A 26,384-nucleotide genomic window follows, 5' to 3' on the forward strand; every position below is an offset into this window, starting at 1 on the left:
CATTCTGACAGCCTCTTTGTTCCCTCAGCCTTGGGTGGTTGGTGTTTCCTCTAGTTATCTCTAAATTAACTGCTATGTTCCTTTTTGCTCTGGCAGCTTCCGACACGTGTATACTCAATTCTCTGTATTAAATCCTTCTTTCTGAAGTACCTATTATGGTGTCTGTGTTTATGACTGAGCCTGGACTGATACAAAGATGTTGACTATCTGTCCAACATCACACAGCTTGTAAGCAGCACACTGATTACGAAGCCCAGGGTCTCCATAGAAGTTTCAATAGGCAGCTTTATCTGCCATGCGGAGCTAGGGCCATAGCAGACAATCGATACAAATGTGTTAAAATGAATCGATTTCTTAGTGTCACATCGTAATTATATTTTCATTAATAACAATAACATGTGTATAATGCTTTAGAGTTTGGAAGGGATTTCATAGCCATTACTTCCTATGATTCAGGAGAGAAATACATTATAGTTAAAGGGATAACCTCTGGAGTAAGATAGATAGTAGTTTTATCTTGGTTCTACCACATAATTAATAGCTGTGTGATCTCTGGAAAGTTACTGAACCTTGTTCTGAAACTTAGTTTTGTTATCTATGAAATATGGTTACTCAAACTATGCACCACATGTGACTGTTGTGATCATTTAATGTCATATAATATATAAATATATATATATAAAACATGTCAAGGACTGTGTAGGGTCTGAGATTTCATCCTGCTTACAGCCTAACAAGTTAGCTTGTTAGTATTTCCTGCAGGTTGGCAAAAGACAGGAGACTCCTGGGTCAGAGACAAACAATGTTATTACTCAGGACAAAAGCATTAGCCAGTTTCATGTTGGTTTTCAGGGATTGCTCACGCCTCCCAAGTCTCACAAGGATGACGCCAACAGCCCATGGTGGATGCCTACACACACAGTGGGTTGTGTTATGGAAGAACACTTGCTTGGCGGATTCACGACTTTTAAAGAAAGCTGAAGTAAGACTACTCTTTGTCTGGGGGAAACGTTACCTCATCTCTCAAGCTCGCTCCTTGAAAACATAGTCATGAGAAATGATGCAAGAGCCTTCAGAGCCTTGCATTTGGGGGGCAACCAGCAAGAACTTGCAGCAATACTAAAAGTCCATGGTGGATCGTCTCTCCCAACAAAATTTACTAAGTACTTTCTTAGTAATGACACAGTAAATGATAGTTATCACTCTGAGTCTCATAAAACCCAGTCATGAAGGAATACTTGCCCCAATTTATAGTTGAAGAAAGTGGCTCAGAGACATGAAATGACTTGCTCAATGGTGATACCCTTTGGGGAAGTGGTGGTTATACATCCAAAAATCAGAAGTCAAGACACCCAAATCCCACCCCCATTCCTCTCCAGCACAATGCCCATTGGTAAGGACAGGTGTCGCATACCATCAGCCCAGGACTGGCTAGATAGCTTGTGGGGCTCAGTGCCTGTATTTCTAGAATTCTTGAACTTTAGAAGCAGAGGGGCCCTAAATATAATCTATTCTGCAGGTCCCCAGCTGTGTTTACCAGAGACCTAGTTGTCCACAGAGCTCCCTCAGAGGCTACCAAGAGTGGAGGTGGGACACAGGAAGGGAAGGTTGGGGAAGGCCTCTATCCAAGCAGCTCCACTTTTACTGAGGTTATAGATAAGATTACTTTTGGGCTTCCCTGGTGGCGCAGTGGTTAAGAATCCGCCTGCCAATGCAGGGGACACGGGTTCGAGCCCTGGTCCGGGAAGATCCCACATGCCGCAGAGCGGCTAAGCCTGTGCGCCACAACTACTGAGCCCACGAGCCACAACTACTGAAGCCCGCGTGCCTGGAGCCCGTGCTCCGCAACAGGAGAAGCCACCACAATGAGAAGCCCACACACCGCAACAAAGAGCAGCCCCCGCTCGCCGCAACTAGAGAAAGCCTGCGTGCAGCAACAAAGACCCAATGCAGCCAAAAATAAATAAAAATAAAATAAATTCAAAAAGAAGTCTTTGCTCATTAATGCCCTTTCTAAAAAAAAAAAAAAAAAAAAGATTACTTTTGATTTTTTTTTAAAGGAAGTGTATGCTCCTAGGAAATCTCAAATTTAACTCAACTAAAATTTGATTTTAAAAATAGAGAAACTAAGGCCCAGAAAGGCCAAGTGATTTGGCCACATTTATGCAGTAAGTAACAGAACAATGTCTCACCCTTGCTCTCCTGGCTATCAGACAAATGTTCTTTCCACCAGGCTGGGGGTGGCCTCAGATAAGTGCTAAAGCTGTTATATAGTGAGATGTGCTTCTAAAAGCAGACGGTACCAATCCACTACCAGGAAGCCATGCACTTTGAATTGCCTGGCCAAACATGACAATGACCTCTCCTACCAGCACATGCAACAGAGTGCCTGAAGTCAGACAGCCTGGCGTGACTCTGAGACACTGCATAATGAGCTAGCTGATGTTCACTTATTCACTATTTCATTCAAATATCTAATGAGGGTTGATTCTATACCAGGGATTGTGCTAACTGCCAGGAGTACAACTGTGAAAAAGATCAATTTTGATTAAGTTACTGAAACTTTCTTACTCATTCATTCAAAAATACGTACTGAGCACCAACTATGAGTTAACCACTGTGCAAGGGCATTGCCCTCAACAGGTTCCAGGCTAGTGGGAAAGAGGTAAATAAGAATTTATCATATAGAATAATAAGTATCAAACAGAGGTGCGTTGGTGAGTACATAGGTGCACCTCACCTGGCTTTGAGGGCCCAGAGGAAAGTCCTGGAAACATTCAAGATGAAGCTGAGATCTGAAGGAGCGGGAGTGACGGTAGCCCAACTACCTCATCTGTAACATGGGAATAATAATATCCTCCCCTCAGGGATGCTGTGAAGGTCCAAAGAGATATTCATGTGAAGCGTCCAGCCTGGCACACAGGGATGGCATTACATGTTACTTCTCTCCCTATCTTCATACACACAGGAGCTGACCAGGGCCTTACGTCTGTCTGTCTGTCTGTGGCTGATGACCAAGGAAGTCAGCAGCCCACACAGGAAGAAATCTGGCTCCAGCTTCCTTAGCATCAGGGTCCAAACAAATAACCAGGCCCAGACACTGGCCTTGGAAAGGAGCCTGCACGGCTGGCCACTTCATGCAGGAATTTCACCCTGTGGCAAAGACTATACCAAACACAGTTTTCCTCCTAAAGTGGCTTCCTCCCTCCCCTCCCCCCCACCAACCGGCACCAAGTGATTTATGTCCCATTGAGGACCTTTTCCCCTTCATAGCCCATCTGGCCTTCCTGCCTCAGCCTGCAGGGAGGGTGTAATCCTGTGTTTGCAGCTTTACAGATGGTTTCCATGGAAATTATGACAATATTACAGCTATTGTGGAGGCACGTCACTGCTGATTGAATGAGGAGACGGGACTTGAAAGGGGAAATGTGGAATTAAATATCAACAACCTAAGTCCTTAGCAACAATGACTAGCTTTTCGTAATGTGGTTCCTACCCAGAGTAACAAACAATAACAAACTAGTATTGTTCTTGTATTAACAATGTGAAGAAGGGTTATTTCTCAAATCCCTTATGGAGATTACACAGAGAGGATAAAAATCAGGCCCCAAGCCAGTGTTTACTGGCAATAGTCAGAAATGAGAATCTCACTTATATGTGGAATCCTAAATAAAAAACAAAAACAAAAAAAACAACTCATAGATACAGAGGAACTGGCGGCTGTGGCCAGAGGCAGGGGAGGGCAAAAGGGTCGAAGGGCGTCAAAAGGTACAAACCTCCAGTTACACAATGAGTAAGTCATGGGATGTAATGGACGGCATGGGGAGTAGAGTTAATCCTACTATATTGTATATTTGAAAGTTGCTACGACAGTAGATCTTCAAAGTTATCATCACAAGAAAAAAAATTTGATAAAAGAAGAAATGAGAGCAAGGTAAAATTTTAGATAGAGGTTAGAGAATTGAGGGGTGTAACTTAAGTAACTGAATACTTCTTATTTCCACCATGGCACACAAGACCAGGCTACAACTGCATAGGATTTGGTGTGGTTTGTTAACTGCTTTCTCTAATCATCAGAAGAGCTTTGCAAGGAACTGGGATATAGAAATGCTTATTTAGGGAAAAGGAGTGGTCAGCACCCATTAATAGTTCCCAAATGTTGAGATGATAAAGCAACCATAAAACCAGACCTCCACTGAGGGTATCTTGCCAGCACTGTTCTTTTCTTTTCTTGTGGCCTATATTTTCTTCCATGAGAGGTTTAATCTTTTCTTTTTAATCAACTACGTTTTGAGGTTTATTTGAGCAGGATTCTTTTCTTTGAAAGAGAAAATGCAAAGCTCTTATTCAGTTTGAAAAGCAATGCAAGGTCACTGTAAAAAAAAAAAAAATGTGAAAAATGTTCTGAAGAAATAGAAGAAAACATACGTTAATCCACTATCCCACTTCTAAGATTCTGTTAAATTTCTGTTTACTTTTTTATTGTGGCTGAGAGTGTGGGTTTGGGGATTCAGACAGAATTCTGGCTTTGCAAACTGAGCTCATGCAGGTTACTGAACCTCTGTAAATCCATTTTCCTCCTCAAGTTGTTGATGGTGACTTCCTTCAGAGAGTGGAGGGACTAACCCAGGAACACCTTCTCACGCCTCTGTGCTTCCACAGCATCGTTTTTAATGGCTCTATAGTATTCTGTCCTATGAATAGGCCATAAATTGTTTACAATGTCCTGCTATTGAGTCAGGTGTTCTCTATATTTAATATTAAAATAAAAAGAGACTTCCTATAAATAATCTCTAGTCCTTCCTTTGCTTCTTATGCTTCCTATTCAGCAGAGGGGTTCAATTCACCTAGTTTATAGCAAATACACTGAGCACATGGGACTGTGGTGAACATTAAGGAAGAGCAGCCAGGAGTGAGTGGCGGGTCCTGCCCTCACAGAGCTGAGCTAGTGGGCAGCGTGGAAGTAGCGCTGGGCGGGGAGGTAGGAAATTTGGGTCTTAGCTCCACCCTCCCAACCCCCTTCTTGTAAATCTCTTTTTTCTCATTTGTAAAGTCGATGTAATTAGAGAACTTCCCTCCAAGGTTTTTGTGAACAGAATTCAACTAATAAACGTAAAATGCTTTAAAAAGTGCCTGGCACAGCACCATTCACAACAGCCAGAAAAGTAGAAACGACCCAAATGTCCATTCGCTGGTGGATAGAAAAACCGAATGTAATATATCCACACAATGGAATATTATCCTGCCACAGAAAAGAATAAAGTACTGCTGGGTGCCACAACATGGATGAACCCTGAAAACATGACGCTCAGTGAAAGAAGCCAGACACAAAAGGGCTTCCTAGTGTATGATTCCATTTATATGAAATGGCCATTACAGGCAAATCTATAGAGACAGAAAGCAGATTAGTGGTTGCCAAGGGCTGGAGGGAGGGGGGGCATGGGGACCGACTGCTTAATGGGTGGAGAGTTTCCTCTTGGGGTGATGGAAAAGTTCTGCAACTAGATAGTGGTCATGATTGTACAACATTGTAAATGGACTTAACTACCACTGAAATGTACTTTAAAATGGTCAAAAATGATAAATTTTGTGTTATGTATATTTTACTACTGTTTAAAAAAAAACAGTGCCTGGCATATAATAAGCACCCAATAAATTTTATTTTTCATCTTTATTCCCATCTTGAGCTCTCAGTTTTCCTATTTCTAACGTGAAAGAGACAAAATGATCTTCGAAACGGCTTCTAGCTCTGAGATTCTACAGTCTAGTTGGAAAACTCTGTCTTGTGATAGAGAACTCTTTTCGTGAATATCCATTTCCTCCCCTCCCCCTCCTCTGACCTGATGCAGGCCCAGCTCCCCGCTTCTGAGCGCTCATATTTTGAAGCTGCCATCACCTCTTCCACACGAACCCTTCAGGTACCTGACAGATCCCCGATTGCTGGTGACCCGGAAGAGGCTCATAGTGGACTCTCAGTAAATATCTGCTGGACCCACAAATGGTTGAGAGAATCAGTGAAGGAAACAGTGAGTGGATGGCCACGGACTCTGCCCGCAGGCCTCAAGTGGAGCCAACTGCAGCGGAGCTCCTGACCCCTGAGTCAGGTTTCCTGAATGGTGAGCACACATCTTCCAAGAGGTGATGCACACCGGCCCAAGGATACCCTTTCCCGGAAAATTCCTAATCACACTTCTATTGGACAAGCCATTATGTCAGCTCTCAAAGCTCCCCATTTTTAATCTGTTGACAAGTCTTCAGAGTAGGAGGGTGGTTCTTTTTCTGCTCGGGTTCAAGTAGGCAGAAGGAAATTAAAAAAAAAAAAAAAAAAAGAGTGAGTGAGCCTAGCCTTCTCCCCGTTCACTTAATACTACCACCTTCTGTTAACATCTCCAGGAGGTCTTTTCCACAGGCCCCTCTCCTCTCTGCAGCTCCAAGCTGTTTGCTGCCCTCGCACCTCTCCTTTTTCGAGCACCCCAGCAAAGCTTGACCTCCTCCTTCCTAATCACTCAGACTTCCTTTCTTTCTTTCTCACTGTCACGTCCAGGTCATCCTCCTCACCCTCTCCCTTTCTCCTGTCTGTTCTTTACAAAGCCTTCCCTCCACTTCATATTTCATTCTCTTAAAATAGCTTGCATAGTTTTCCTCTTCATGGTCAGATATGTATTTATTTTTAATGTCCTCCTCCAATCTCAGACACCCAGAAAGGGGGACAGGTGTTTCTGAGCCTTTTAGATGATCTTGCATAGTTCCTATACCTACTTCAAATTTCTACATCTTTTCATATTGACAAGTTGCCATGACTCATTCTGCCATTCCAACATACACACAAACACACACACACACACACCTATGCCCCTTTTCTTATATTCAAGATCAGGGGTTGGCAAACTATTGCTCTTGGGTCAAATCCAGCATAACAACTGATGCTGCAAATAAAGTTTTATTGGCACACAGCCACAGCCATTCATTTACATATTGTCTATGGACAGCTTTGCGATATAGAGTTCAGTAGTTGGGACAGATAGCTTATAGCCTGAAAAGCCTAAAATATTTACTATCTGGACCTTTACGGAAAAAGTTTACAAACTCCTATTGTAGACAACTGAGTGACACCTAATCCTTTTATTTGCAGACACTTAGCTGAAAGCAAGCATTGCCAGATACTGTCTTCATTTCAAATCACCTCCACCCACTTCAAACTCCCTGTTCCCCACCTGTAATCTCACTGGCTTCCTGACTCTCCCTTGGTGGTGTGTAGAAGAAAACTGTATCTCTGGAAAGGTTTTCCCTCACTACCAATTGTGTGACATATCATCATTTATCAACTGTATTATTTTCCTTCTTACTCAGTATCCATTTATCATACAATTTTCCATTTCATTGGCTTTATTTATTTCTATCTAAATGACAGGATGTAGTCAGAGGAAAACAGCCCTTCCCCAGCCCACTTCCAACTCCCTGTAAGCACTGCATCTTTTCTCTTTGGACGTAGTCTAGCTTCTTGGAAATAAACAAGTGATTCTGCCCCTCAAAAGAGACTGTCATTAATAGTGGTGTGTGGGCTCCGAGTCCTGCAGACCTGGATCTGAGCTCCACCTCTGCCACCATCCTTTGAATACTATCTGCCCTTAGCAAGTGCCTTTAAATCAGGTCAAGCAACCAGTAAGCCACAGCACCCAATAAAAATAATTATTAGGCAAAAGCAAAAATAAACAAATGGGACCAAATCAAACTTACAAGCTTCTGTACAGCAAAAGAAACCACAAACAAAAGGAAAAGACAACATATGGACTGGGAGAAAATATCTGCAAACGATGCAACTGACAAGGGCTTAATTTCCAAAATATACAAACAGCTCACACAACTCAACAACAACAACAAAACCACCCAATCAAAAAATGGGCAGAAGACCTAAATAGACATTTCTCTAAAGAAGACATACAGATGGCTAACAGACACATGAAAAGATGCTCAACATCGCTAATAATTAGAGAAATGCAAATCAAAACTACAATGAGGTACCACCTCACACCAGTCAGAATGGCCATCATTAAAAAATCTATAAATAACAAATGCTGGAGAGGGTGTGGAGAAAAGGGAACCCCCCTACACTGTTGGTGGGAATGTAAATTGGGGCAGCTACTATGGAAAACAGTATGAAGGTTCCTCAAAAAACTAAAAATAGAGTTGCCATATGATCCAGCAATCCAACTCCTGGGCATACATCTGGACAAAACTATAATTCAAAAAGATACGTGCACCACAATGTTCATAACAGCACTATTCACAATAGCCATGACATGGAAACAACCTAAATGTCTATCGACAGAGGAATGAATAAAGAAGATGTGGTATATATATACAATGGAATACTACTCAGCCATCAAAAAAATGAAATAATGCCATTTGCAGCAACATGGATGGACTAGAAATTATCGTACTAAGTGAAGTAAGTCAGAAAGAGAACAACAAATACCATATGACATCACTTATATGTGGAATCTAAACTATGACACAAATGAACTTATCTACCAAACAGAAACAGACTCAGAGACATAGAGATCAGATCAGACTTGTGGTTGCCAAGGGGAAGAAGGGGTGGGGTGGCGGGGGGAGTTGGACTGGGAGTTTGGGATTAGCAGATGCAAACTATTACATAGAAAATGGATAAACAACAAGGTCCTACTGTATAGCACAGGGAACTATATTAAATATCCTGTGACAAACCATAATGTAAAATAATATAAAAAAGAATATATATATGTATAACTGAATCATTTTGCTGTACAGCAGAAATTAACACAACACTGTAAATCAACTATTCTTCAATAAAATACATTTAAAAAAAATAATTATTAGGCATTTGGTGCATTTCATGACAACTATCTTGAGTCCCTCTCTACTTCTTCCTTCCCTTGCTCTATCTCCTGGTCTCTTTCTAGGGCCTCCTAGCTTCCAGTATTTTCTGCTTTAGCCACTGAGCTCACCTTTCAGACTTGACCAAACTCTGCTTTCCTATTTCGATTCTGAGAGCCCCATCCTCTTACTCTCCAAAAAGTCTCACCAGTAGATATTTTATTCTGGATAATCCTCTTAGCCAAGCCAGTGCTAGGTGCTCGACCCCATTCAGAACTAATTCTTAGCTGCCACCACATATTAGGAGAACAGCAAAGTGGTATAAAAAGCAGTTGGACAGTCTAAGAGCTTAAATCCTACTTTGTCCATTTCTAGTTATATGACTACAGGAAGTCAAGTAATCTCTGAATCTGAGATTCAGTTTCTCTCCCAGACTACGTAGTTATTAATACCTATTTTGCAGAGTTATTGTGAGGATTAAAGACAGCAGTACCTTGCATAAAGTAGTATTCCATAAATGGATCTTTGCATTAGAACACACCTTGAACCTCATATTTCTGCCCTAAACTCAAGGAAAAGTAAAATAATAATAGATTTTGGTGGGAACTACTTTGGTAGAGAAAAATTCTATTTTTTAGTGGATCTCCTTTTACAACTTTAACTTTCTTCCTGTCTATATTTTTATCTCCAGCTAAGATTTAAAATCTTCTTCTTCCCATGTCTTTTACTTTGTCCCCATTTACCTGGCTTTGTGTCCCCTTAATCTCATCTGCTATTGAGCAATTTGGCCCAGACTGTACCCGTCTTTCTTACAGAATTTACACAAAATACTTTCCTGGCTTTATACACTGCAGAATCCTGCCCGTGAAGTTTCACATTGGAAACAACCATTCCATACTCAGTGTTCCTGCAGCTGAAAATGACCACACCACAGGTGTCCATTTCTAGGAATTTTCCACTGACAAATGCTAATGAAGTGAATATGCAAAAAGATTTAGCTAGAAGGAGGTCTATCACTTCCTTATTTGCAGTAGCAAAAGAAGAGAAAGTAAAAATGAAGTCAAAACTGAAAACAAAAATATAAATGTCCAATTAAAAGGCATACGTGATTAAATATGTGATGCCTCACAGTAGAGTACTATACTGCTATTATAAGTTATATTTTGGAAAATCTTTGATGCTCTGTAAAGACGCCATAATAACTTAAGTTTAAAAAAATAGTTTAGGGTTTCAGATCCAACATGTAAGGAGCTAAGAAGTTGCCACTCCATCCTGACAAGGAAAATGCTGAGCAAACTAACACACCAACAACTCTTAAGGTGAGGACACAGGGAAAACCACTGCCCCCCAAACTGGAGAAAACAGGTGAATACAGAATCACAACTTACCTGAACAGAAAATCAGAAGCAAACACTACCAAGGGAACCAGTGCCAAGGTAGGAAAACCTGAACTGGGATTGATGAATTGCTGGAGGCTCAGCGTGCACAACTCTGAGAGTTAAAAACCCGAGGGGACCCAGTTATCCAGTTAACAGAGAACCCTCACAGTTCTGTGACTGTTACCTCCAAGAGGTTTCCCTGGTCCTCAGAGTGAAAAATCAGAGAAAAATCCCCTGCTGCTTCTGGCAGGGGGAGGAGAAAAAGAACCCTTTTGAAATACACCAGAGCAGTCTGTTCTTCTTAACAAGGCCTGCCTTCAGAAGTAACTAATTTACCAGAGCCTAACCTGCTGAGGTTTTATCAGAGCCTAACCTCCCTGAGGGGGAGGAAGAAATACCCAGCACTAGCCACCTCCAGCCTCCTGTGTGGGAGAGGGAAAATACACAACTCCAGCCCCCTCCAGCCATCCTGTCCCACCTAATAGGTGGCAGGGAAGGACTGTGAAAGTGGTGAAGTTCACAGTTCAGAGACACAGGTTCACCAAAAGACTGAGACCTTAATCATAGCACTACAGAATGCTTCCCCTACATCCACATCTTACCACCACATTAGTAAAGGTCTATTTATTGTAGTTCCTTTTACCCAGTACATTGCGTCCAGTTTTCAAAAAAAAATAACAAGGCAGGGACTTCCCTGGTGGTCCAGTGGCTAAGGCTCCACGCTCCCAATGCAGGGGGCCTGGGTTCGATCCCTGGTCAGGGAACTAGATCCCACATGCCAAAACTAAGAGTTTGCATGCTGCAACTAAAGATCACATGCACTGCAACAAAGATCCTGTGTGCCACAACTAAGACCCAGCACGGCCAAATAAATAAATAAATAATTTTAAATAATAATAATAAATAACAAGGCATACTAAAAGCAAAACAAACAAACCAACAAAAAAATACCCTACAGTTTGAAGAGATTGAATAAGCATTAGAAACAGAGTCATATATGTCTGGAATGTTGGAAATATCAGACAAGGAATTTGGAAAAAGTATGATTAATATGTTAAGGGTGTCAATGAAAAAGGTAGACAACATGCAAGAACAGAGATATAATATAAGCAGAGAGATGGAAATTCTAACAAAGAATCAAAAAAAAAATTGCTAGAGAACAAAAACACTGTAACAGAAATGAAGAATGCCTTTGATGGGCTCTTTAGTAGATTAGATACAACTGAGGAAAACCTGAACTCTGAATTTGAGGTTATAACCACAGAAACTTCCAAAACTGAGGAAAGAGAAAAAAGATTGAAAAAGAAAAAAAAAAACAGAACAGAATATCCAAGAACTTTGGGACAACTATATAAGGTGTAACATGTACATAATGGGAATACCAGAAGGAGAAGAAAGAAACAGAAGCAATATTTAAAGCAATAATGACTGAGAATTTCCTCCAAATTAATGTCAGACACCAAACCACAGATCCAGGAAGCTCACAGAATGGTAAGCCAAAAAAACAAAGCAAACAAATGAAAAAACTATACCTAGGCACATCACATTCAAATTTCACTAAATCAGAGATAAAAAAAATCTTGCAAGAAGCCAGAGGGGGTAAAAACACCTTACCTACAGAGGAGCAAAGATAAGTATTGCATCTGACTTCTCAGAAATAATGCAAGCAAGAAGAGAATGGAGTAAAATACTTAAAGTACTGAGAGAAAAAAAAAAACAGACTAGAAATCTGAACTTGCAAAATATCCTGCAAAAGTGAAGGAGAAGTAAAGACTTTCTCAGACAAATGAAAATTGAGGGAATTTGTCGGCAATAGATCTGCCTTGTAAGAAATGTTCAGAGAAGTTCTTCGAAGAGAAGGAAAATGATATAGCTCAGAAATTTGGATCTACATAAAGACAGGAAGAGCACAGGAGAAGGAACAAGTGAAGACAAAATAAAAATTTTTATTTTTTATTTTGGATTGATCTAATATGTAACAATTTGTTCAAAATAATAATAGCAAAAATATATTCCTTTATTTATTTATTTATACTTATATATAAGTGAAATGAATATCAGCAATGACACAAGGAACACATGGGAAGAAATGAGAATATTTGGTTACTATATGGTACTTGTACTACCTGTGAAGCAGTACAGTGTTATTTGAAAAGTAGACTTGGGTTAGTTGTAAATGTATATTGCAAACTCTAGTGCAACCAATAAGAAAAGTAAAAAAGAAGTATAACTGATATGTGAAGAAAACAGAGAAAATGGAATCACATAAAATGCTCAATTAAAATCATAAAAGGCAAAAAAAGAATGGAAGACAAAAATAAGAACAAAGAACAAGGACAACAAGTAGAAAACAGTAACAAATACAGTAAATATTAACCCAACTATATCAATAATCATTTTGTATGTGAATGGTCTAAATGCACCAATTAAAAGACAGATTGTCAGAGTTGATCAAAAAACACAACCCAGCTATACGTTGTCTACAAGAAATCAACTTTAGATATAAACTAAAAGTAGATGAATGGAGAAAAACATACCATGCTAATACTTATTAAAAGAAAGCAGGAGTAGCTGTATTAATTTCAGAGCAGACTTCAAAGTAGGAAAGTTATCAGGTATAAAGAAGGGCATTACATAATGATAAAGGGGTCAATGCTACAGGAAGACGTAACAATTCTTAATGTATACATGCCTAAAAACAGAGCATCAAAGTATGTGAGGCAAAATCTGATAGAATTGCCAGGAGAAATAGATAAATCCACTGTTATACTTAGAGATTTTAACACCCCTCTATCCAAAATGGACAAATCCAGCAGGCAGAAAATCAGTAAAGACATGGTTGAACTCAACAGGACTATCAATAAACTAGATATAACTGATATCTACAGACTATTTCGTCCAACAACAGCAGACTATACATTCTTCTCAAGCTCACACAGAACATTCACCAAGATATATCACATTCTGGGCTATAAAACATACTTTAACAAATTTAAGAGAATAGAAAACATATAATATTTATTCTCAGACCACAATAGAATTAAACTAGAAATCAATAAGAGAAAGATAGCTGGAAGATCCCCCAAATAATTGGAGATTAAACAACACCCTTCTAAGTAACACACGGGTCAAAGCAGAAATCTCAAAAGAAATTTTAAAATATTTTGAGCTAAATAAAAGTGAAAATACAACATATCAAAATCCATGGGATGCAATTAAAGCACTGCTTAGAGGGAAATTTATAACATTGAATGCATATATTAGAAAAGAAGAAAGATGTAAAATCAATAGTGTAAGCTTCCATCTTAAGAAACTAGAAAAGAAAGACAAATTAGATCCAAAGTAAGGAGAAGAAAAGAAAGAATAAAAATTAGAACATAAATCAACTAAATCAAAAAAAAAAGCAATAGTGAAAATTAAACCAAAAGCTGATTTTTCAAAAGATCAATAAAATTGATAAGCATCTAGGCAGGATAATTAAGGAAAAAAGAGAAGACATAAATTAATTATATCAAAAATAAAAGAGGGGACATCACTATAGATCCCATGTACACTAAAAGGATAATAAGGGAATATTATGAAGTACTCTACACCCATAATTTTTATAACCCAGATGAAATGGACTAATTCCTTGAAAGACACAATCCACTAAAACTCACACAAGAAGAAATGGACAATCTGAACACTTAATGGTGAGAAACTCTAAGGAACTGACATTATCCAACTTCAACACTTACAGTAATCAAGACAGAGTGGTTTTGGCAAATGGATAAACAGATAGATTAATGGATCAGAATAGAGAACCTAGAAATAGACCCATATAAATACGGGCAACTGATCTTGGACAAAGGAACAAAGGGAATACAATGGAGCAAAGGTAGTCTTTTTCAACAAATGGTGCTGGAACAACTGGTCATCCACATGCAACAAAATGAATCTAGGCACAGATCCTATACCCTTTACAAAATTTAACTCAAAATGGATCACAAATCTAAATGTATCAATAAAATGCAAAATTCTAAACCCCTAGAAAATCAGATAGAAGAAAACCTAGATGACCTTGGGTATGACAATGACTTTTTAGATACAACAACAAAGGTACAATCCATGAAAGAAGTAACGGGTAAGCTGGACTTGATTAAAATTTAAAAACTTCTGCCCCACAAAAGAAAATGTTAAGAGAATTAGAAGCCACAGACTGGGAGAAAATACTTGCAAGAGACACATGAGATAAAGGATTCTTATCCAAAAAGTACAAAGAACTCTTAAAACAATAAACAGTAATAAAATGAACAACCCAATTTAAAAATGGGCAAAAGACCTGAACAGACACCTCACAAGAAGAAGACATACAGATGACAAGTAAGCATATAAAAACATGTTCAGCATTGCACGTCACTAGGAAATTGCAAATTAAAGCAACAATGACATACTACTACACACCTATTAGAATGGCGAAAATCCAAAATAGTGATAACACCAAATGCTGGCGAGGATGTGGAGCAAAAGGAATTCTCATTCATTGCTGGTGGGAATACAAATGGTACAGCTACTTTGGAAGACTTCTTACTTCTTCTACTTTGGAGATTTCTTACAAAACTAAATATACTCATCATATGATCCAGCAATCACACTCAACTTACTCAAATGAACTAAAAATTTATGTCCAAGAGAATGGACTTGAGGACACGGGCAAGGGAGGGAGAAGCTGGGGCAAAGTGAGAGTAGCATCGACATATATACACTACCAAATGTAAAATAGTTAGCTAGTGGGAAGCAGCAGCATAGCACAGGGAGATCAGCTCGGTGCTTTGCGACGACCTAGAGGGGTGGGATAGGGAGGGTGGCAGGGAGACGCAAGAGGGATGGGACATGGGGATATAGGTATGCATATGGCTGCTTCACTTGGGTGTACAACAGAAACTAACACAGTATTGCGAAGTAATTATACTCCAATAAAGATCTATTAAAAAAATAAATAATAAATAAATAAAAGAGAAAAAAATTTATGTCCACACAAAAAGCTGCAAATGAATGTATACAGCAGCTTTAAGTCCTAATTGCCAAAACCTGGACACAGCTAAAATGTCTTTCAGTAAGTGAATGGATAAATAAACTGTAGTTAATCTAGACAATGGAATATTCAGTGCTAAAAAGAAATGTGCTATCAAGCCATGAAAGGACACAGAAGAAATTTAAATGCATATTACTGACTAAAAGAAAGCAATTGAAAAGGTTAGATATTACATGATTCCCACTGTATGACATTCTGGAAAAGGCAAAACTATAGAAACAGTAAAAATATTTATAGTTGTCAGGGGTTAGAGGAAAGGGAGGGATGAACAGGCGGAACACAGAGGATTTTTAGGGCAGTGAAAATACTCTGTATGATACCGTACTGATGGATACCTGTCACTGTACATTTGTCAAAATCCACAGAATGCACAACACCAAGAGTGAACCCTAATGTAAACTATGGACTTTGGGTGATGAGAATGTGTCAATAGGTCCATCAAGTGCAACAAATATACCACTCTGGTGGGGGAAGCTGATGATGGAGGAGGCTATGCAAGAGTGGCGCAGGAGAAATATGGGAAATCTCTGTACTTTCCACCCAATTTTGCAATGAACCTAAACCTGCTCTCAGAAATAAAGTTTATTAAATGTTTTAAAAAGTGGTAAAAAAAAAACCTGTTTAAAAACAGATAATACCGCATGTTCCCACTTTTATTTTGGAGTAAAGAAAATACACTCTTGTGTTGATGGCAGTTTTCTCTGAGAGATTATGACAAAAGGCAGTTTATGTTTTCCTAATGTGTATCTATTTGGTTCACCTTTGTTCCTCTAACATTAGTTTTTGATTGCTCACCTACATAGCTGGTGCTTAGTGAATGTTTTTGAATCAATGAGAAAAGAGAAAATTAGTGCATGAAGGGAGATTTGGGGACTCCTCATCATATTTATGGTGACCCTTGTTATCCACACCCCACTGGCCCAACCCCAGACATATATATTTATAAAGAGTACACTCAGCATTAGCCATCACCTGGTCTGCAGCCTCATCACAAGCCTTCAATGGTTTGGAACTTTTCTCTTAGATACTGGTCCATAAAAGACGATATGTCCCTGAAGGACTCAGGCTGACAGTGAACTCATTAATGACTATTATATTGATATTAGAACCACTGACTGCTATGGCTTTGTTCCAAAGATCATAGACTTACAAGCACTCACCCAACTGGGTGGGCAAGATGAGCCACCAGGGTACAAGAAAAAAATATCAGGATTTATATTTATGATGATATCTCTTCTTTTTTAGTTTGTACTTTTTCTTTGTATCTAATAATGTCGTAAGATAATAATATATTATTTGTAGATGCAATTTATATATATGCACATGTGTGTACATATATGTATATATACACATATATAGAAAGAGAGCATGCTCAAAAAATTTTTGCATAAAGGTACACAATCAGAAAAGTTTAGAGACCACTGGTCCAGCCCCTTCATTTTAGAAAGGGAGAAACTAAAACTCAGAGAAAAGGGAGGCAACTTGCCTAAATTGTATAGCTAGCTGGTTAAAGGAAGCTAATGCTTTATCCAGTTGTCTTTTTTCTGCCTCATCTCACTGTTTTTTTGATGGAGTTGAACTGTTTTTTGAATGCCATGTGAGTCCACGTTAAGAGTACAGATAAATTTTAACATGACATTTTCCTGAACGTTTAGTTTTTTAAAAGTGCTTACACACCCAAACAGACCTTCTGCCTCCTCTTGCAAAAGAAGGGCTGAACTTGCATTCAAGGATTCCATTCCCCTAGGCCAGATTTCCTCTTCCTAGGAAGCTTTATCCACTGTCTCACAGGAACATTATTTGATTACTGGAAACTAATCATAAAGAGAATCAGCTATAGAAATCGCTCACAGAAAAGTATCACAGACCATCCTCTGGCTTCTAAAACATTACTTACAAGAGCCGTCAGCAAAACCTTGTCTCCAGGGCCCATTACTTTGAGGGAACTCTGCCAATCGCAGCATTACTTAGAAGGCACATTTTTTATGTCCCTCAAATGCCTACTGTCAGACTAAACTAAAGTTCTGAATGGTTTCAAACACATCCAAGTTTGGCTAAGTAAATGTACTCCCAGATTCAAGTGTGGCCTGAGGGCCAGGTAAGTAAGAACTTTTTTTCCCAGCCTGAGTGCAAACTTTAGTTTGTCTGAGCAGCCTTGTAAAATTCATTTACACTACAGGGTTTCGATTTGGATGACTAGAGAAGCCTTTATAAGCCTAGAATTCTATTGCCAGCTGTCTTCCTTTGTGTAGGTTAAGGAGGAAGACTTCAATTTCTCTGAATCATTTTGAAAACCATCACCCAGGACAACAAAAAGACAAATGGTAAAAGGTAAGAGGCACAGCTCATTTGTTTCAAATTCTCTCCTCCTACAGCCCAAAGCCCTGCTGACTTCATAGGGAAAAATCTTGCACAAAAGTGGCCCATGTGAGAAGCAGGGAACTAGAAATGACCCCCAGTTCCCGAAAGGGAGTTATCAATAGACCCACATAATCATGTCTTTACTTTGTTTTCACTGGATGACAGAGTCTGCAGAATCATTTGCTCTTGGCAGACGATATATCATAATTCTCCTCCCTTTAGTAATTTCCTCACTGCTAGAAGTGATTTCCTTTCTGCATGCATGGAAACCTTCTTGACAAATGGTGAAAAAATATTTACTTTTCACTTAGAATTGCTTTTTTATGTACTGACTGTCAAAAATCATAAACAAAAAGTTATGTGGAAGAGTTTGGCAATATGAATGCCTATCATGAGAAAAATGTAAATACATAATTTAATAAGGTGTTTACAAATAGATCCAGAACCACAATAGAAACAGCCAGTAATACCTCAAACCTGGAACATGGCATTTGGAGTATAACTCAGTGACATTTTTTACATTTTTATTCTGCCAAACACTTTTGTTATTTAACCCTTTCATAATTTATTCTTTTATTAACTAAACTCATTTCCGTCAGGTGGGAATTAATAACTAGGTATGCTAGAGACAAAGCATATTTTAATTTTATCATGATATTTTAAAAACCTCTTTCTATAGCTTCAAAATCAACTTGGAAGAATAAGGATTTTGCAGCAACTGTTCTCAAAGACTGAGCAACTGAGCTCCAAGAATTCTGAATAACGGACTGGCAGGGAGATGGAGACGGTTTCTAAGGTGTATGTAGTGGGAAGGTCCGTCCTTGCCTTGCATTACAGTAACATGTCTGGAAAAGACATAGATAAAGAGATAGAGATGTCAGGCACATAGAAAGTGCTCAAAAAGAGATACTTATTATCAAATCTGCAGATAGTCCAAAACTGGAGTAAGGGATATTGTACTATAGAATTAAGCTTCAAAATTATCATTATAACAGAAAAATGAGCAAAATGGTGATGAATATTACAGAGGAAAACAATAAAATCCTGCAGTTAAAATATTTTTTCCTTTTGGTTTTGTTTTAAGTTCAACTGTACCAACATAGTATGTAGATATCCTGGCTTATGTGGAAAAGTTTCTGAAGGCTGAGTGACATGGAGTTTATTATGGAGACAACAGTAGGACATGGATTAATGAATTATTATGTGTAATCTTTACTACAGAAACATGTGTTGTGTATAAATCACGGAAAGTAACTAGCCTAATGCATTTTGCCATGGCCATATCCCATCTAGAACACTGTGTTCAGTTCTGAGCACTATATATTCAAAAGAATATTTACAAAATATAGTATAACCTGAAAAGGAAATCCAAGTGATAAAAGGCTCATACAATGCAGAGCTGAAGAAGCTAGGAATAATAAGGCTAAAAAGGAGAATTTTAGGAAGAATGTGATAATCGCTCTAAAACATATAAAAGGCAGTAAAAATCAATGAGTAACAGTAACTAACATGTATTGAGCACCATACGCAAAGTAGTCACTGTTATCTGCATTTCGCAAAAGAGAAAAACTAAGGCACAGAGAATACGTTACACATTTATGGTCATATAATTTGTAAGGGTTGAGCCAGTTTTCATCCCACTAATGCACCCCAGATCTGGGAGAGATCTTAAAGCTACTTCCCAAATATTTCTAACCTCTATCTTACAGGATCCCAGTAAGATTGTACTGTCTCAGTTCTTTTGGAGTGGGACATGGACTGATGATTTGCTCTGGCCCATGAAATATGAGCATAAGTCATGCTCATGACTTCATTGTGGGAGTTTAAGAGTCTGTGAGCAATTTACCACGTGCTTTTACCACCATGGATGTGAGGACATGGGACCTCCATCAATCTAGGTCTCTGAGGAGCAATAATGAACAGAGCGGCCCTGCAGATCCATCATAGACAAGGAGCAGGAGCAAAAAACAGTTATTGTTTGATTAAGCCACTGAGATTTGGGGACTGTTTGTTACTGTGGCATTACCCCACCTTTTCTGACAGATACACAAGCCTACATGCCTAAAATGATTAAACTATCTCAGAATAAGGAAACATAGTTATTCTTATATTTCCAGTGGTCAGAACTAAGAATAGTTTGTAGAAACTACAGGTGGTAGACTTGGGCTTATTTAATTTTTTTAACGTAAAGTCATCCAAAATTGCTTCATGAAGAAGTGAGCTCCCTGAAAATGGCAGTATTTAAACAGAGGCCAGATGATGATTTTGTACCTATGTAGCAAAAGAGATGGCTTCATTAAGGGGGTTTTATCAAACTTTTATCCAGCACCTCCAATGTGCCAGGCATTTCAGCCACGAAGTTAAATCCAAACACCCGATCCCTACCCTCAAGGAGATAATCAAGTTCAGAAGTAGATAACCTCTGCTGTCTCTTCTAACAGTGTGATTCAACCAAATTAGAGATAATAACATGGTCTGGATGAAGCTGACAGCAAACCCGAACTTAGAAATAACCACGTAGCACTAGAAATCCTGGTTGTATTATTATTTTTCAATTAAGAGGCAAAAGTACAGGGTTTGCAAAAGGAAGGAAAACGAAAGACTTGTTGGGTTTAAAAGAGGAACATTTTCCCTTTCTCTAGTTACCATTCTTAAATCTTGCAAACCAGGCATATTATCTGGCTTACATCAGGGGTGTTCCAGCAAAGGGAATAGTACTGACTCAGAGCAATTGTTACCGACCTTTTCCATCACCTCTCCCACCCCTTAGAGTCAGGAAGGGAACATTTCAATACTGATCAAAGTCAGACCTGAAGAGAGGCAATAATCTTTCCCTAGGGCCATTCTTCAGTTTAGAAATCAGCCAAACCCTTTCCAAAAGATCAGAAGATTTTCCTAAAAGGGTATTTGAGCAAGGCCTAGAGAAATCCCGTATACTAAGGATAATGTGAAAATCACAAACTAAATAAGTGATTCCAAGGCACAATGACATTGGTCCCCAAAGGCACCTTAAAACAGTACTAATTTCGGTACTTTCTTTCCCACTATTAATACTTAAAGCTTTATTATTTTTAAACTTCCAAAAATCACACAGTGCAGAGAAGTTCTGTCCTTTCACTGGCTCGCTGCATTTTAATGGAAAAACATCTAAAACTTGGGTTAGCATTAACTGTAATTGTTCTCAGGCAAACATTTCCATTTCAGGTTATTATTCATAACGGTATTAGCACAGTATAATATATGCAGCTGGATTTTGCAGCCATTATCTAGACAAGGGTGAGGTATCTGATTACTATTGTTCCCCAACTCAAAAGCGTCCGTTTGAACTCTGAATACTCCAACTCTGCCCAGGCCCTGAATTTTCTGAACTATGGTCCTGATTTTCTACGAAATAAACAAATAAATCAGGGCAAGCTGGGTTTCAGTGCCATATCTTAAGTCAGCTCAGTGTGACATGAGTTTCTAAAAAACACACACACAAGAAATTGGCTTTGGCACAAGGAAAAGCAGCAGGGAACTTGCAGCTCACGCTAGTTTAATGTGTACCCTTAATCCTCTCGCCTATTTTTAAAAAAATACAATTAATACTCTTCCAAAGACAGCTGGATCCCCAGTCTTGTGTCAAGCTACCTACAAAAATATACTCTTTACAAACACAGATGTGAAATGTCGATCTAGGACAGAAGAGAGGCATGGGGTTTTGGGTGTTTAGTCTAGTGGCTCCACACTCAAAAGTTTCAGGGACAGAGCTGATGTCGGAAGAGCGAGAGGGGAGACCGCCCACCCTGTACTTTCATCCGGGTACTATGGAGATGACCCCATTTTCCCAGGACCAGTCTGCCCTCTGCCCTGGTGACCTGGGTTGAGATTTAATCTAGAGTCAGAGGGGAGGCCAAGACAATTGTGCTGATGGGTACTCAGACCTAGAGAAGGGCTGGAAATCACTCAGCCTTCCTGGGCTGGCCGGGCTGACACACCCACACAGAACCGATGGCCCGGGGATGCGGCAGGGAGGCGAGGGGACCCACGCACCCCGTCCCGCGCGCACTAAGATGCTACAGTTGAAGACACGCGCGAATAATCCAGATCCGGGCCGGGAGGGCTCGCTGCACTCAGAGGAGGATGCCCTTTTCCTCCCCCTAGTCCTCCATCCCCTTGCAAAGTGAGCAGGAGAAAGTTGCGCCTGGGCCATGGCGCCCCGGGCTGGGAAGGGAACGAGGGCAGGCGGAGAGGAGCTCCGGGCCCACCTACCTTGTCCTTGGGGCCGAGGTTCTGCAAAACCTCCTTGCCCGTGGCGCTCCGGATCTCCACCCCAGCGGGAGCGGGCGACGCCGGCGCGGGCTCCCGGCTTTCTTCTCGGCCTTGGCCCCGGCGCGGTGTGTCCCCCTCGGCGCCGGATCGGCTCCCCGAGCCCCGGGCGCTGCCCTGGCTGCTCCGGGGAGTCTTCGCGCCCCGCTGCCCCACGCTCAGGGCATCGAAATCCAGCGTCTTGCTCTCGAAGGCGCCCTCCACGTTGCAGAACATGCCGCCGTACTTCTGCCGCGGGACCTGGTCGGTGGTGCCCGGCCTGGCCAGGTACACGGGCAGATCGTCTTCGTGGGAGCTGTCCCAGCCTCTGCGGCCCGAGGCCATGGTTGGATCGCGACACTGGCCCACGGGTCCTCTTCCCGAGAGGCGGAAAGGGCAGCCGCCGGCAGCGTGCGCCGAGCCACAGTGATTGGGGCGGGAGGAGGCGCCTGAGCCTTCGCGCCAGAGGCGGCAGTGCTGCTCCGGTTCCTGCCAGTCCCCTGCGAGCCCCGAGCCAGCGAGCGCGGCGCGGGGGCCGGAGCGGCGGCGTGTTCTGCTCGCCCGCCTCGCCCGCCCTGCCGGCCGCACCTCCTGCGCGCCCAGACCCTAACGTGTGGCCTCCCGCGATCACGCTTCCCCGCCGCCCATCCAAAGGAGAAATCCAACTTGGCGCGCGCGCGCGCACACACACGCACGCTTCCCGCTCGCCCAGCAACCCTCAGATTCACACTCAAGAACTCGCCTCACTCACACGTGCGCACAAACCCTGCTTTATACACACTCACTCCGGAGTTGGCCTTCCAAACACAAGTCTCTCTGCCCTACTAAGATAAAGAAGCCTTGTTGGCTCAGGTGGGTTGATTTAAAAGCCAAGTCCTTCCTGATTTAGAGCAACACACACGCACAAACTCAGATTTACCAGACTCACAATCCCAGACCTGTCTCATCCTAATCTTAGAATTGTCTCACAATTGCTCCCAGTTCTAGAATCTGCCTCACAAACCTGCACCCTCACATAATGAACTCCTGAATTATTGGTTTACAGAGCTGTACAGACAGACGAGCTTACTTCCCTGACAATCACAAAAACCTGTAACTGACTCACACATTTCAACCCATTCTTACTTCATATTTACCACCCTAGATTTTGCTTTTTATCCACCCTTAATTTGCATCACACACAATTACACGACAGATCAGACTTGCCTTGCAAAATACTCTTCATACCCTGTCTTCATAGCACAGCCCCCTGGCTGATACCTCACTTACTGAGGCCAGAACTGTACCCTTGACCTCACACAAGGGTCCAGATTTACCTCAAGAATGGACAACCAAAGACTTTGCAGTTTCTGTTAGCTGACACACACACAGGTTTTACTCGTGCTGGTGCACACTCTCACAATCCCATCCTCTTCTCCACGTCCACCCACATGCACTCTAAGCCAGACTTTCCACATAAACAGAGTCCACAAACTGCAGAGCTCACATCGTAGGTGCCCACACAGCCTAAACCCTGAACCTGTAACGCCCACCTTCCACTGGGCCCCATCTCAGAAATTCACTCATGCGGTTATTTAGTCTTCCAACATGAACTCCGTGCCTACTATGCTCTTCAGAAGGTACTGGAGCAACAGTGTGAAACAAGGCAGATGGGGGCCTGTCCCCAGCAAGAGTGTAGACTACAACCACCCATCTGGGTAGCTCAGTCATTCACTAGTCTGCCCAACTTCATCTTCTGAATTCTCCGCTACATCATAAGCTCCATGAAGGCAGATACCCCATCTGTTTAGTCTACCTTTGAATATCTTGAGTCTAGAGCATCTATAGGCACCTAAGGTACTCTGTAAATCCTTTTTGAATGAATGGATAATGATGACAATAATAAAAACAACAATAGGGAACGTTTATGATGCGGTTGCTGTGTGCCACTCATTATTAATGTAATTGTCTCGCATATTTGTATTAATTCATTTAATGCCCATAAGCATCTGGCAGGCTTCTCGTGCACACAGACAAGATCTGTAAAGGCATCTGCACTGAAGTTGATGAACTGAAACTCTGAACTCCAATGTGGGGGGGGGGAATTAGGATATTGGAAAATGGGATCTCGTTGACAGGCCTGTAAAAGCCTTGGAAGTTTGAGGGATGGAAGTTGACATGAACTCATATCAAAGCCAAGTATGTTGACACAAGTTATACTTATCCCCAGTGAGGAGAAAGACACTTAAAAACTGTCTGTGTTCTATCAAAATTACTCGTGATTTCTTAAGCTGACTTCCTCTGGGCAGCTGCTCCTTTTTAACAAATGCTGGTTGATGATGGATGGACTCAGAAATTCATGTGAGAAATCGGGAAAACGGGCCATTCCCTCCCTCTTTGCTCCCGTAGGTCACTTCCCCCCTCCTCTTTCCTATTGCTCTCATCTTTCCTCCTTTCATTAATTCACCTACAGACTGTTAGTGGGATACTTGCTATGTGTCCAGCATTGTCCTGGGTTCCCTCCTCTGTGGAACATAATTCTAGTGGCAGGGAACTGACAGTAAGTAAGAAAGATTAGGTCGGATAGCCACAAGAGCTATGAGGAAAATAAGATAGCCAACATTTTAATTGGCCTGTCAGGAAAGACTTGAAGTCTTCCCCATCTGACTCTCTATAAACGCCACTGGCACCTCCACCATCAGCAAGGGCAACAGTAAAGCTATTAGCTAACATTTATTAGGAATTTATTCTGTGCCAGCTTCAGTCCTAAGGATTTCCACTGCGTCTTGATTAATCTTAATAACGCTACAAGGCAGGTGCCATTATTTTACTAGTGAAGAAGCTGAAGCTCTGAGTAAATGCCCAAGTTATGACAGAATCATAACTGGAAGCAAAATATGGGCCAAGAGTCCAAGGTTTCCTTTGAGACAAGCACATTCTGAATGCAGATGCAGGCTTGTCTGTGCTCCCACGTGTGGGCATAGATAAGCCCCATTTTTAGAGCTTCATTGCCTCACCACTAGTCTGTTGCTATGTGTATGCTCCATAATTACATTTGTTGATGAAACATCACATTTAAGAGTCAACAGCTGCATATGCACATACGTGTTTAATTAAGAAAGCCAAGCAGTCTTGAAATGAAGACTGAAATGGGAATGGCTGATCTGACTCCAGCTCTGCAACTATGTGGCCTTAGGCCAGGCATCTTACTTAACTTCTAGATGTCTTTCTCCTTCATATTTACCTCACCCACTTGACAGGATTATTAAGGACTTCATTCCTTGAGTAAGACGTTGTGCTGAGAATTCCATATGCATTGCCTTAACCTTCCTAACAACCCCATAAATTGGGGATGATTATTATTCTCATTTTACTGGTGGAGAAAACGAGGCCTAGACAAGTTAAGTCCCTTGCCCAAAGTATCACACCTAGTACTTCAAGCTAGAATTCATATCCTCTACCAGCTAATTCAGAGCCTGTGCTCTTAAAAACCACTCCACAACAGAGTTCTGTTGTAAGAATCCAAAGAGACAGTTAAAGACTAAAAGTAAGATGTTAACAAAGGAAATTATTCTAAGTACCCCCAGCTGTTGTTGGGCAGAAGTTAACTTTAATTAAGACAAACATTCACATAAAGAAATATCCTACCAATGTCCACCCAACGAAGGCCTTAGCCCCATGAACACATAGTGATTTTGTTACATCTCTCCCTGGTAAGGTAGAGAAGACATTACTTAGGGCAGTCACAAACATAAGAGCACCATTATGCCTATGGCCACCTTAAGGCACTTCCTAGTGAAAAATTTATCCAAAACCATGTGCAAACAGCAAGCTATTTCTACAACATGGGCAACAAAATAGAGCTTTCAACTTGTCACACACCAGATCAAATTTGCATTTCCTGTAACTGCAGTAAATGACTTGCCACTTTGCATTGAGATGACTTGTGAAGTAAGCCCATTGCATATCCGATTATAACTTTAGAGAAATGTATTCCGGAGGTGTCTTCTATTACCTATAGATCAGAAGAAGGCAGAGAGACTTCTAGACGGTAAGCAATGACATGCGTGGAGCAATCCCAATACAGCAGAGGCTAGGATAACTTTTATGCGAAATAAACTGCACTGCAGTCTTATAAGGCAAAAATCTACCCAACAGAAGATAAAATTTTAATACTCACTAAGGCTGTGCCTCCATACTCAAAACAAGGAGGAAATAGAGGACTTATGCAGTTTACCTTGACTCAACAGTGAATTTAAATATCTCTGATCAGAACCCACCCTCTGTCTTTTCCTTCCTTGAATTGCAAGAATTTGAACCTACATTATCTCTTTCCCACTTCATGGGTACAGACACTAGACACCTCATTCTTCACCCTATAAATGCCATATAGGAATGAGACAATCTTTGCAAACTATTCAGCACTCTACCTGACACACAGTAGGTGC

At 40.8% G+C, this 26,384-nt stretch overlaps 1 protein-coding gene and 1 long non-coding RNA gene across 2 annotated transcripts in view; one reads left to right on the forward strand and one right to left on the reverse strand.

Moving 5' to 3' along the window:
• DPYSL3 (dihydropyrimidinase like 3) overlaps positions 1-22,613 on the reverse strand; it is a 114,484-nt gene extending 91,871 nt beyond the window's left edge. Inside the window, exon 1 of the mRNA XM_082382708.1 lies at positions 21,922-22,613. Within this exon, the coding sequence (XP_082238834.1) occupies positions 21,922-22,302 (381 nt within the window). The 5' untranslated portion in view covers positions 22,303-22,613. The remainder of the gene's footprint in view (positions 1-21,921) is intronic.
• Positions 1-26,384, forward strand: part of LOC309624596 — a 467,785-nt gene that overhangs the window by 254,350 nt on the left and 187,051 nt on the right. The window lies entirely within an intron of this gene.

This window comes from Balaenoptera borealis (assembly GCF_965194805.1).
Source record: "Balaenoptera borealis genome assembly, chromosome: 2".
Lineage (NCBI taxonomy): Eukaryota > Metazoa > Chordata > Mammalia > Artiodactyla > Balaenopteridae > Balaenoptera > Balaenoptera borealis.